Source organism: Hyperoodon ampullatus (assembly GCF_949752795.1).
Source record: "Hyperoodon ampullatus genome assembly, chromosome: 8".
Lineage (NCBI taxonomy): Eukaryota > Metazoa > Chordata > Mammalia > Artiodactyla > Ziphiidae > Hyperoodon > Hyperoodon ampullatus.
Genome location: NC_136921.1, coordinates 24,783,901 through 24,797,148, shown reverse-complemented (window position 1 = coordinate 24,797,148; position 13,248 = coordinate 24,783,901). Strand labels below are relative to the sequence as shown.

Sequence of the window (13,248 nt, the reverse complement as noted above, 5' to 3'; positions counted from 1 at the left end):
ACAACTCATCCAAGGAGTTATCACTGAAAATAATGTGTTTGTGTTCCATGATCTCTAGAGGGAAAACAAAAAAAACAGTTTACATTTTGAAACAAATTCTTCTTTGAACAGTAAAATTACTTATCCCATTTTAAACTGTGAAAGTCCTACCCAGAAAACGCTAATCTTTCCTGCCTTCAATCGTAATCCTGAACATCAGTGGCAAATTAGAATCCTTAGGTGAATCTTTATGAATCAAGTGATTATGTTTTTTTCTCAAAGCATGATATGCCTTAACATCTATGCATGGCAGAAATGAACTGCTCTTTAATTCCCATAAAATAAACAAGCCAAGTTGTCAAGAAACAATATCCCATCCCTTCTCTCTTCTGTTTCTTCCTTATTGTAATTAGGCAGAGCAAATGACACTGCGTCCACAAAATAAAAATTAATGACAGTAATAATATTTTTTAAAAAAAGGTATGTCAACATCTGAAGAAGGTGGGACTGTAAGTGCAGTATTTCTTCATGTGCAGTTCATTACTTCATAGGGGTCCCCTTTGGAATGAAAAGGCCTAGTGGAATGTGTGCTCCCCTCGAACAATGTGTGATGAAAACTCATAACGGTCCTGGCTTCTGTAGCCACAGATGTTGCATTCCAGTGGGTCCCGGTAGCCATGGCAACCCATGTGAATGGTGTACATGACATGGTCTAGGAAAAGGACTCGACAGTGCTCACACTTGAAGGCCCTAATCTGTTCTCCTTCTCCATTAAAGACCTTGTAGATGTCCTTCAGCGAGCCCTTAGGAGCCTTGGTGGTATCCAAAGCCTTGACGTCCTCCTTCATGTAAGCTGGGCTTTGTTTCCTCTTGGGATTTAAGGCTGGGTTTCCTTGGTAGGACTGGTGGTCATCATGGCTGCTTTCTGAGTCAGTAGAATCTAGGCAGCTATTGCTGGGAGAGGCCTCTCTTTCCTGGGGTCGACTCTTTGGTCTGATGAGAGAGATAGGGCCATCCATGTTGTTTTCATGACTATCGGAGGTTTCCCTGCTAATGGGTCTTTCTATCCTATTTGGATGATAGACCTGAGAATAAGCTGAGCTTATAACTGGGGCCACCTCAGCGATTGTGCTTGGTGGGTGCTGCATCAGAGGGTGAAGGGCCTCAGCTCCAAGGTAGGTGATTGCATTGTTGATGGCTTGGTCCATCATATGAGACTGCATCAGCTCAGCCTCCTTCTCATATGTTAAGTTCATGTCAAAGTGAATGTCTGGGTAGCTGAATCGCATGAGCTTTTCCCCTGAAAGACAGAGGGGGAGAAAAGTAAAAAAGGAAAAAAAGAACACAACAAAATAAGTGGTTGGACTAAAAATATAAAAGTACAAAGCTAACTCATCACTTCCATTTTCCATAATATGGTATCTCTTATTCTTTAGATCAAGTATTTAAGCTCTTTAATTCTGCTGAGACTCACAAATACTCTTCACCTACAAAAAGGATTAGTAATAAAAATTTCACAAGCCATTTGCACTTGTTCTAATGCCACCATGAAAATGCATCTAGCCTGAAAGTTATAATTGTGTGTATTTTCATTCTCTATTAAAATGCCCACTTGTCTAGAGCTCAGCCACTATAGGAGAAAGAAGAAATACCAGGTGAAAGTAAGTCAGAGATTATACTTGTTTTTGCATACTTTAAACATCAGTGACCAAGCCTCAAAGATCGTAAAAGCGAGAGTGATCTGGTTATAACACTTGTTATCTCACAATTGTGTAGGCTTAATTTGGTTGATTTAGCTGCTATATTAGAGAAAGATTATAGATCTAATACATGTCATTCTGGAAAATTTTTAAATGCCACAAGTACAATACTGTTAAAAGCTGATATTGTCTGATAAACTGAATGAAATTTAGGGCTATATAAAAATAGGATATTTCCCAAAGCACTTATTATAAACTTGGAAAATACTATGTTTCATTGTTTTGCTTCTTGAAATGGATAATTATTCATTTTTGCATCAACCCTTTCTTATTTAGACACATGTGCAATGGTGCTGGTATGTATGTATACCCATTGTTAGTTTTCTATACATTTTCTTGACTGAAGGATATTTGTAGTTTTCCCTTTAACATTTACTTCAACTAATTTAATTTTACTTCAGTATTTGACTTCAACATAATATCTAATATTAACTATAAAAGAGTCTGGTGCATGAAATAGTAGTTTAAATTTTTCTCCTTCAAATATTGCCAGCTTTGGACAGAATATTTTATCTTTGAAAACTTCTGCCACTAAAACAATGTGTTCTCCTTCTAATACTTAGTTACTTTGATAGGTAAATCTTACAGATAAATGCTTCTTTAAAATATATGTGAAGTTCTTATAAACGTTTAGTATGTTGTTTTAGGTGCCTAACATGTGATGCTGATCCATAGAACTGTATTCTGGAAAAATACTTTCATGTGGCTAGTATTATTACAGGTTTGAAGAAATGTCCCCCAAATGAGATGAAGGTAATGGTCAGAGTAATGAAAATAGAAGAAAAAATATGATGAGTAGTTATCTTGTAGCATACAATTAAGATATTGCAACGTCAAGAGTTTAAAAGTTAAGCTAGACAAACCTAATCTATATTCTCAAAGAGTTTACAGTTTAAAGGGAGTGACAACAATTTAGGGATCTTTATAATACAGTGTGATATGTGGTATGGGGTCAAATAAGAGGGATATGTAACTCATAGTAAAAGAAAACTTCTTGAAGAAAGTGACATCAGAGAGAAGAATGTGATGACAAATATTAGCCAAGTAAAGGAATGGTGGGGGTTGGAGCAGCTGGTAGGAAGGCTCAGAGGCTAGAGGGCATGACACATTCTAGGGATGACTTACACTTTGCATATGGCTGAGAATGGAAATAGATGAGAAAGTTGGCATCAGATAATATAAGGCTCATTCAACAATTAAGGAATTTGAATTTTATCCTGAGAGCAGTAAGAACTGAAAGGGTTAAACAGGGAAGTGACTTAACTAGAAACTAGATATTTATTTAGCAAGATGGTTTAGGAAGTTGTTGCTGTAGAGATGTAGAGATCATGGTGGCTTCAACTAGTAGAGTGCCAGTGGAAATGGAGAAAATTCGATGGAATGGAGAGAATTTTAGAAAATGTTGCTAGAACTTGGTGATTATCTAGACACAGAGAATGAGAAAAAGAGGTTAAGTATGGAGCCCAGGTTTCTGGACTGGGGAAATTAGTGGATAGCAATGGGATAGAAAATATGGTGAATTCAGATTGGGGAATACTATGAGTGATAAGTCATGTCTAGTAAGAACTGAGATAGAGTCTCAAACTCAGGAGAGAGATCTGGGCTTGAGATGTAGATATGAGAGTCATCAGTTGATAGAAAGTAACTTCTGAAGCCATGGGAATAGATGATATCACCCAGGCAAAGGTAAAGTGTGAAAAAGAGAAGGTCAAAAATAGAACCTGGAAGAACATCAAGATTTTTATGCCTGCCCATAAACTAGGGCAAGTGGGATTTGAGCCCCATGCTTAGAGAGCCCTGGGCCTTGTTCCTCATGGAATAAGGAATGTACAGGGACAAGGGAATGTGCTTACCTGGAGCTTACACACTAGACCATACTCTAGGTACCCAGGACCCCAGAATTCCTTCTCCAAATGGCTGGGAGCTTGCACCAAGTGTCGCACAGTCCTCTTCATAGGGTCCATTCTCCTGAGTACCAACTGTGCTGCCGGTATGTACACTCTTAGATCTGAAGAACAGTCATTACACTACTCTTGTGTGCTGTGTGTGGGGTGCGATGTGAAAAGAACTTGGATGTGCAGACTAAAGTCTACACATATGTGCATAAGGCCCCTTTTTGCTACTGGAAAGAATCAGGAGTGGGTTTAAAAGAGGGGCCTGGCTGCAGGTCAGGGAGTGGTGGTTCTGCTCATGCCTCCAAGGTCTGATGTGGAACTCCAAGGAGTCTGAGAATTCTATATTTATTTGAACTCAGTCTTCCAGATTAGGAGGTTAGAACACAATAGTTTTTAAGCCTGATTGATAATATTAAAATATTTAGGCATATGAATTGAGGCCTCCATTACTACTGTTGTCCCATTTGGATAACTGTTGGGGTAAAATCCATAAAAAAAGACTGAGAAGGAGCAGTCAGAGAAGCTGGAAGAAATGTAAGAAAGATCAATGTCATAGAAACCAAGGAAAGAGAGTGTTTCCAAAGGAACTAACTATTCAGCAGTGCAAATGCTCTCTAGGTTTAAGATGGTCTAAAAACGTTCCTCTGGACTTGACACTCTGAAGCTAGTGGACACCTCAGTGAGAATAATTTCAGCAGAGCACAAGGAAGAAAGCCAGGTTGCATAGACTGGGGAATGAGTAGAAAGAAAGAACTTATAGAAAGCAAGTATAGAGAACTCTTTCAACAACTACATCCTTGAAGAGAAGGAGAAAGTAGGTAGCTGGAAAGAGACATGGGTTTGGGGTTAGATTTTTTTTTAATCATGAGAGTTTATCACATTGAATGCCAAAAGAAAAATGCCAGTAGAAGGGAGAGGTTAAAAATATATGTGAGAAAGGGGGAAAATAATAGTGTAAGTTATCTGGGGGCTGGGATAGGAGAATTCCAGAGCACAAGAAGAGGAATTAATCAGAAAGAAGGATGCTTCTTTCATCAATGAAAGAAGAAAGTATTCATGTGAATGCACGTGATCCTACAGGATTAGTGATATTATACTGAAATCATTTCAACTGATTTTATTTCCTATGAATCTAGATGTAATATCACCAAGGAGTGAGATACCATGTTTTGGGAGAGTAGAGAAAGGTCAAAATGCCCAAAGTGGAAAGTAGGAGAGAAAGCTATTCAGGGACAAATTAAAGGAAGGCTGCTGCTATATAGTAGGGATGGGACAACCGGTATTTGAGATCAGTTACTCATTTATTTACAGTGATGCCAATTCATAAGGCTGTGGGATTTTCTCTAAAATTACTAGCAGCTACGTAGATGTGGAAAAGAGGCTCAGTTGGCTCCATTAGAGAGTGGGGTTTTACTAGGAGAAAGAAGGACAACAAGACAACAGAGTCATAGAATCTAAACTGAATAAGAAAAGAGAGGAGGAAACATATACAGAAAATTCAAGGATCACTGGCCTGGAGGGCTTGATAAAATCAAAGAACAATATTTAACTGAGGGACATGATAAAAAGAAATTTACAATAAGTGTGGAATGATGAAATTTCTCACTTCAAAAGACATCATAAAAACAGTTACTATGCAATTGTTTGTTATTCAGTTGACCCTTGAACAACATGGGTTTGAACTGCACGGGTCCACTTATAGGAGGACTTTTTCAACAGTAAATACTATAGTACTACATGATCCATGGTTGGTTGAATCCATGGATGCAGAATAGTGGATATGCAGGAACTGTGTATAAGGAGGGCCAACTGTAAAGTATATGCAAATTTTCTACTGTATGAGGGTCACTGCCCCAACCCCTATGTTGTTCAAAGGTCAACTGTGTATTACCACTAGGATAGAATCCAAATAAAGAAAAAATACTATAAAATTCTAATAAAAATCTAATGTCCTTATTTTAGAATCAAAATGTAATTTAAAAAAATCTACCCTTTTCTAAGGAATGTAGTCAAATCGAGAGTAGCATCACTAAGTCAAAGGAAACATGAAAATATTACAAAGAGAAGAACTAAGTAAATTCAGAAAATAGAATAGCAATAAATTTCATATTTTTCCAACTATACTAGTCTCTAGTTGAGACATAGACATTTAATGGACATCCATCAAGTTAATTTTAAAAACAGATGAATGACACTTTTAAAAAGTTATTTATAAACAGGAAGAAAGAGACACAGAGAAATAAAAGTAACTTAGGGCCCAAGGCAGATCTGAGTATACTCTCAGGGAATAGTTTTAAACTGACCTAGTATAAACTATGATCCTTGGGGCTACCCTTCAGCATTCCTTCAATGAACTTTGTCAGTTAATCTCTCCAGCTTGTCTTAAAGTGATATTTTGGTGATTTGTTAGTTCTTTAATTTTAGATTGAAAAGAAATCTTCTCTAAGTGTTTATTGGAGTAGGACAATTGTATCACCCTTTCCTCCCTGAAATAACCAAAGAAAAGATTTTCTCTCAGTCACTACTCAACCCTCACAAGGATGTTCTATAATGCGTTTTGACACTAGAATGTGAGAATCTGTTTATTTTTATCTCTTCTAATTTTTACTCTATGTAAGTCTATAAGAATATATATTACATATATAGTGATAATTCTTTATATTGAATCTGTTATTCATTCAGTTTTTTTTTAAAAAAACTAGATGCTTCTGTATCCTCAGAGATACTTTACAACTTACACTCAGAGTTGGCATCATTCTGTATACTGTATCAAAGAATATCTGAGGGCTTGGAAATGAAAAAGGAAAGTCTAACACATCACATTTAATCTTTTCAGTTCAAAACTGTAGGCTACATGAAAACAAAGATCAAAATATGAACTATAGATCCAAATATGAAACATCTTGAATGTAGGCTGCTGCATTATGTATTTTAATGCAGAATTAAAAAAAAAGATTTCTTTTCATCCTAGATTAAATACTAAAAGCATTAACATTGTGTAAAGAAAACAGCTTAAAAACCTGGCGCTAATGCAAATTTAAAAAGATTACAAAACTGGCTAGTAGGCTTCATCATTTCCCTTAAGTATTGTTATTTCACTTTATATAATATTTCATTTTGAGAAAGCAATTGATTACTATCACTCGTTCCTTCATTTCTATTTCTTAGGCCCATATGCCTAAGGGTGTGTAGTGTGTGTGTGTGTGTGTGTGTGTGTGTGTGTGTGTGTGTGTAAATGCGGTACACACGGAGTGGCATAATGGAGTAAAGAGATGGGCATTTACTTCATGAACTGAAATACACCAATATATATTTCTAGCACATGGGAACATGCCTTTGCTCATTAAAATCAAGTTTTACAGAAATAAAACCCTTTGTAATGCTTACCCACAAACTTTTGTGGAGTGGAGCTTTTACGTTTTCCCATATTCCCTGTGAGCTTCTCTATGACAGCAGGTCTCTCAAAAGGCACCAGAGAAATATTGTTGTCCATAATAGGCTCTTGTTCCTTACAATCTTCCATAGGAGGTACTATATAAAACCATACAAAAAATGTAATCTGATAATTTCTTCAACATTTAAAAAGATACAAAGCTGGACTTGCCATCTCAATATGTGTTATACAAACATAAGCTAGTATGCTTGAATAAAAGTTAAGTAGAAAGAATAACCTCTAGTGTTAAAGTATACTTTTAACACTAGTGTGTGTATACTCACACACACACACACACAGAGGATTTGTTTTTATCCGAGTCTCTCTCAGATCAATGACATAAACTGTTGCCACTCTTGGTGGCCAACGTGTTCTTCTTGTGTCTCATCTTAGTCCTCTGAAAGTGTTTTTAACATTGATTAAAATCAATACTACTTTAAGACTGCACTGTTCTCAAGGCTTCTAGAGTTTATTTTTCTAAAACAATTTAAGTAAGTCAATTTGTTTTGGAGGAAACCTTACACAGACACACAGAAGAGCAGTATAATATTTAATCAGTTTTTTTTCACCCATGTATTTTCCTGTAACAGATTTTCTATTTGATGAGCGGAGTGAGCTGTGAGCCCTATTGGCAGTAGCTACATACCTGCACAAAGCAGTCTTCATGAAGGAGATCCAATTCTAAACATGTCCATGCACAGTAAACAGTGACAGCTTTATGGTTGTAATTTATTTTAAAAAGAGCTCTTCAGCAGGACAAAAGAATCCATTTCTAAACTGGCATATTTGCTTACTAAACTACTGCTCTAATTCATTTGACATAAAGTCTCCAGTGCTGCTCCCTCTTTATCCCATTTGTCTAAGTTGCTGTGGGCTAATATATTAGTTCATAGATATTGACATTACAGATTGACATTTATGGTGTAGACACAGAACTTATAAAAGTTGTTTTTGAATAAAAATACTGTCAAAGGACATTTAAGTAAAGATAGAGTAATATCAGAGACAGACCAGATCAGTTGATTAAAACCAATATTCACAGGAAGGACCATAACTTATTATTTCTTGATTACTGTTGCTTTCTCCAATTGTACTTGTGTCAGCGCTGTTTGGAAATCTAAAGGTTTCATATTTTAGGATATCTTTACTTCTTCATCATGCACTGTAAAATGATTTATTCTGCTCCTTTGGTTTGTAAGGGGATAGCCCCACTGTGTGAAACACAATGTATTATCCTTTATAAGGGCAGACACTAAGAGTGAGAAAGCAAGAGATGAAAGTTAAGAAAATCCAGTGCACAATTCAGGTGACCTATTTAATAACCAATACAGGTTGCTGATTTTGAAGAAGTGAAAAATGGCATCAGAAAATGTTTTTGTAATTCAAGCATGTTTAAAGACATCGATATTCAACCTAAGTTTTGGGTTAACCTAGTATAGCCAGGTGGATGGGCCAGAAAAATTCAATCTTCAATCTCTGTTTTAATGGCAAGGGATTCTGTAATTATTGGATGTTAATTTGGAAAAAAATTCCAAGAGGAGACTTAGAAACAAAGAAACACATAGGTCACTTTCTATACAGATATAATTCATGATATACAACTGCAAAAAGATGTCCCCAGATATTACACACAACATCATGTCCTCTCTTAGCAACAACTAAAATAAGAAAAAAAAAATTTAAAAAGAAAAGCAAAGAAAGAATGACCACAGAATTCAAATAAGGGGGGCCAGGAGGATGGAATGGCAGTGATGATGTGGAGGGGAGCCATGCAATTAGATACAGATTATTGTCAAAATTTTAACTTTTGTTTTAGGTGTTGAATTCACAGGCACTTACTACATTATTAAAAAATAACTATATAACTGAAAAACTGGCCATGAATGGACCAACGATGAAAATATGTCATGAACCAAGATCCAAAACGAAAGAAGGAAAGAAAAAAAAGTTTGTTGTTGTCAATCTTGCTAAAAAACAGCAAAACTGGTTAACAGGGTTTGCCCCCAAATTGAATATACTAATTAGTTTTGAAATGAGTAGTCTAAAACTTGGCAGTTTTGCTCTAAGTCTCACCTTGAATTTTCATATTTGCACACATTTAACACTCAAAACGAAACCTGGGTGTGGGAACTGTCCCACACCACATCCACCTCAATTCAAGTGATTTGTCCCAAGTTCAATGAAGCTCATATGAACTGAAAACAATGACTTTGGCAGAGCTCTGATCTAACTTCTACTTCACAACCAACAGTCCTTTACATATCAAACATTAGTCTTGTTTCTACCATATCAGCAATAATAATAACAACAACAGACTCACCCTATGTGCTAAGTACTGTTTTAAGGCTTTCCATCTGACAATTTATTTAAGCTTTCAACAACCCACTGAGATAGGTACAATTACCATCTCTGTTATACAAATGGGGAAACAAAGACCCAAAGATGTAATTCTCTCAGCATGCTTTTTTAAAAATTGAAGCATAGTTGATTTACAATGCGTTTTTTTTTTTCAATTTTTTTTTACTGAAGTATTTTCTCAGTGTTTATATCTAGTTAACAGGGAATATATGAGTAGAACCCAGGTGGTGTGACTCCAGAGCCTGGGCTTTTAGCCACTATTTGAGTGTTGACTTTGTATAAACAAGTTTGAAATATTTTTAAGGTCTCCAGTGAGAAAAGATCTGACACATTTTATATATTACATAACTAATCTAAATTATTTGCTTTCATGTATCTGGGTGCAACTCATCAAAGTATTTCTAGTTATACATTGCTTGAAATACAAAACAAGTTGTCTAGTTAACTCAATAATGCATTAATCGCATTGTGAGACATTCAACTAGGCTAAGAAAATACCAATATGCAAACTCCACTTCTTAGGACAAACTTCATAACCAAATAGCTTCCTTATTTTTGAAGTTATAACCAGGATAAAAATAGTTATCCTTGCATTATTTCATTATCTCACCACATTGATTAATCATAAAGATAGAACCATACAAGTGTTCCCTAAATAGCTATTTTGCCAAACAACCTACTCAAATTTCAAATTCCCAGAAGACACAGTCTGAGGGACCTAGATTAGGTCACATGTCCATCCCCCACCAGAAGAGGGCAGGGCACCTAGACTGACAGTCCTGCCATGGCTTCAGCCGATTAGAGAGGACAGCTCTCTAAAGGAAAATAGAAGTCTTGTTAACTGTAGGAGGATGAGGGCATGTATGACATGTATGACAGGCAAACAAAACAGATGTCTTCTATTTTGTCTCAAATTTTCTCTGTGTTGTAAAACACAAAAGAAGCTTTTATCTAAATTATATTCTTGACAACATTGGGCAATGCCCATACTTGAAATCACTCTTTCCATTTTCCCATCCTCTGGTCTTACTCAGCTTCATTGCTCTTTTCTTCCCCTTCCTAATGTGTTCTTGGTCTTCTAGATGTCTTACTTTATGCTCTATATAAGGTTATACCCATATAACCTTATAAAATCTCTTACTTTAGACTACTACCTATATAGTGATGGCTCCCACATCTTTATTGCCTACTGAGACTTCTCTCAAGAGCTCGAGATCTATATATTCAACTTCCTTCTAGATAGTTTCACTTGGCTGTCTCTCACAGGTGCCTAAAAGATAATGTGTTCAAAAACTGAAATCTCTATTTTCCTCCCCAAACTTTCTCTTCTTTTCCTAATTTCCATCTCAGTGAATGACACTACTATCTACCTGATCATCCATGCTAGACACGTTGGGCAAATCCTAGATTTCTTCCCTTTCACCCAGTCTTCTGCCCCTCCTTCCTGTCACCTCTCCTTATATATATGCGTAGAGGTACTATGTGTCTTAGATTCTATGTCTATAGTTGCTCTCAATTAAATAACTGTTCTGCATATTGCTGGCTACTAAGCCCAACTCAACCAATCAGGAGACTGTTGCAATGGACTACTTGGCCCTATCTTGACTCTTCTGATCTATCTCCCACATTTCTAGCAATCAAATGTAAATGTAATTAATACTTTTTAGGGTGAAGTACAAAATTCTTTGCGTAGCACAGCAGGTCTTTGATGCCCTGTTCATTGCCTCTCTTTCAGGCCTTATCACCTTCCAATTTCTCTTGCCTTTACCAACTGGGCTCTAGTTATACATAAGTACTTGTAGGTCCTTAACCCACCATGCTCTTTTAGACTTCTATTTCTTCACACGTGCTGTTGTTCTCTCCACATGAAACACCCTTTTCCATTTACTTAGCTGGCTATTTTGCCTTTCAAAACCCCACTCAAACAAAATTTTCCCTAGAAATTCCTCTTGGACACCCACTATGATTTAGATATCTGTCCTCTGTGCTTATCATCTGATGCTTATCACTCAATGCTGTAACTATTGGTTTACTGGTCTATTTCTTCCAATAGCTGGTAAGTGACCTTAGGTAGGGACTGCATTTTATTTGACTCTGTGTCTTTAGTACCCTTTACGATGTGAGACAAATGGAATAGTCAATGGATGTTCACTAAACATCTTAATGAAGGAAATGTTGTCACCCATTGGAAATAGGTTGAACAAGCTTACTAGGAAGTTTATAGGTTCCCAATTGTCTCCATCCTTGCAATAAAGAAATTCCCTTTACCAAATAATTCAAAACACAAACATAAGAATATATATTCTTGCTTTAAAGTTGGCAGTCTTTCTGGGTCACACTTTCATTTTTGTCTTCAGGCAAGGAGGAAAAGCTAATTACATACTTTGCTTTTTAAAGCTTTTACTTGAAGCTGAGAAGACTTGAAAAATGAGCATAAACTAACTTTCAAATAAGATAATCTGCCATAAAACCCAATTCATCATTATCTTTATTTCCAAAACTACAAGTCATCAATTTCCTCCTTTTCCATCAAACTTGAGGACTCTTGATTCTAACTTGTAAATATGTCTTCAGTGTTTCATCCTTTTCTCCTGCTGCTTCTCTTCATCTTTTCCTTGGCATTCTCAGGCCTAGTCTCTCCTCACACTCCAGTCAGGCATCTATCCTTTATTCTACATTGGTGACACTGTTCTTTAGAAGAAGGGATTTGATTACCCCAATGAAATTCAAACACTGGATTAGCATGTAAAGCTCTATCGTTGCATCACAACCTACTGTTTTAGTCTCATTTCCTACCACCCCTTTAACTCCAACTACGTTCTATGTCTAGAAACTTGTTAATGTTCTTTTATACCTCCAAGTCTTAGCCTATGGAAACTTCTCTCCCTGGAATGTGTAGTTTCTGTGAATCTATCAGATCTATGCAATTTTTCTCATCCTCGTGTATGGATGAAACACTTCATTTAAGAAGCTTTTCCTTGACTTCTCCAGTCAGTTAGGTCACTTCTGCATCTGTGCTGCTGGAGAAGTGTATATATGCCTTTATTAGAGCGTTTGCTTCATTTTATTGATCTTTTATGTATTTCCTACCAGACTACAAATATAAGAACAAAATTGTATCCATTTATCTTTATATTCCCAGAACATTCCATAGAGCTTGGCACATAACAAGCCCTCGATACATGTTTCCTGAATGAAGTGAAAGAAAGTCTCATTGACTTCAGATGCTTCCTCACTAGAAGGAGCCAACATGGGAACATGTTTTGGGAAAGAAAGGCTAGGAAATATAACAATGTCAGATATGAAAAAGAAAGAACAGTAATTAATTTCAAAGAGCTAATGGGTGACCACAATGATGGCAACCACCCTACATACTCTGAAAGAAAAGACAGAATAACAGGTACGATGTAACAGGATACCAAGAGAGGGAAGGTGTAAATATGAATTTCACTGTGGCTCTGTCAAAAACGAGTCACATGCCAAGCCATGTATATGAGACAAGGTTAATGATGAACTGTAGTAGAATTTTATCCATATTGTCTCTCTTATGGCATTTATCGACTCCTACCTCATAGGGTCAATTCTCTACTAAGCATGTTAACAAAAGGAAGCAGAGATTAAGGATAATCTCAATTTATTATTACACCACACCTAGAAAAAGTACAGCATGAAATAGTAGTAATATAAACTTATGTGGTTAAAACTCCATCCATTATTGAAGAACAAATATTTGGGTCTATAAATGATATCAAAACCTACCTGCCCCCTCCCATGCATGCACACACTCCATCTTGGCTTTATCCCCTGCTCTACCCAGTACCTG

General features: G+C 36.4%; 1 protein-coding gene across 3 annotated transcripts in view; it reads right to left on the bottom strand.

The window, feature by feature from the left end:
- Positions 1-554: 554 nt before the first annotated feature.
- IKZF2 (IKAROS family zinc finger 2) overlaps positions 555-13,248 on the bottom strand; it is a gene marked incomplete at both ends in the record, with an annotated part of 169,046 nt that continues 156,352 nt past the window's right edge. For 2 of the 3 annotated variants that reach the window (XM_079710112.1, XM_079710110.1), the window contains 2 exons: positions 555-1,279; positions 7,022-7,165. In XM_079710112.1, the coding sequence (XP_079566238.1) occupies positions 555-1,279; positions 7,022-7,165 (869 nt within the window). The remainder of the gene's footprint in view (positions 1,280-7,021; positions 7,166-13,248) is intronic. The other variant, XM_079710111.1, reaches the window with a different exon arrangement.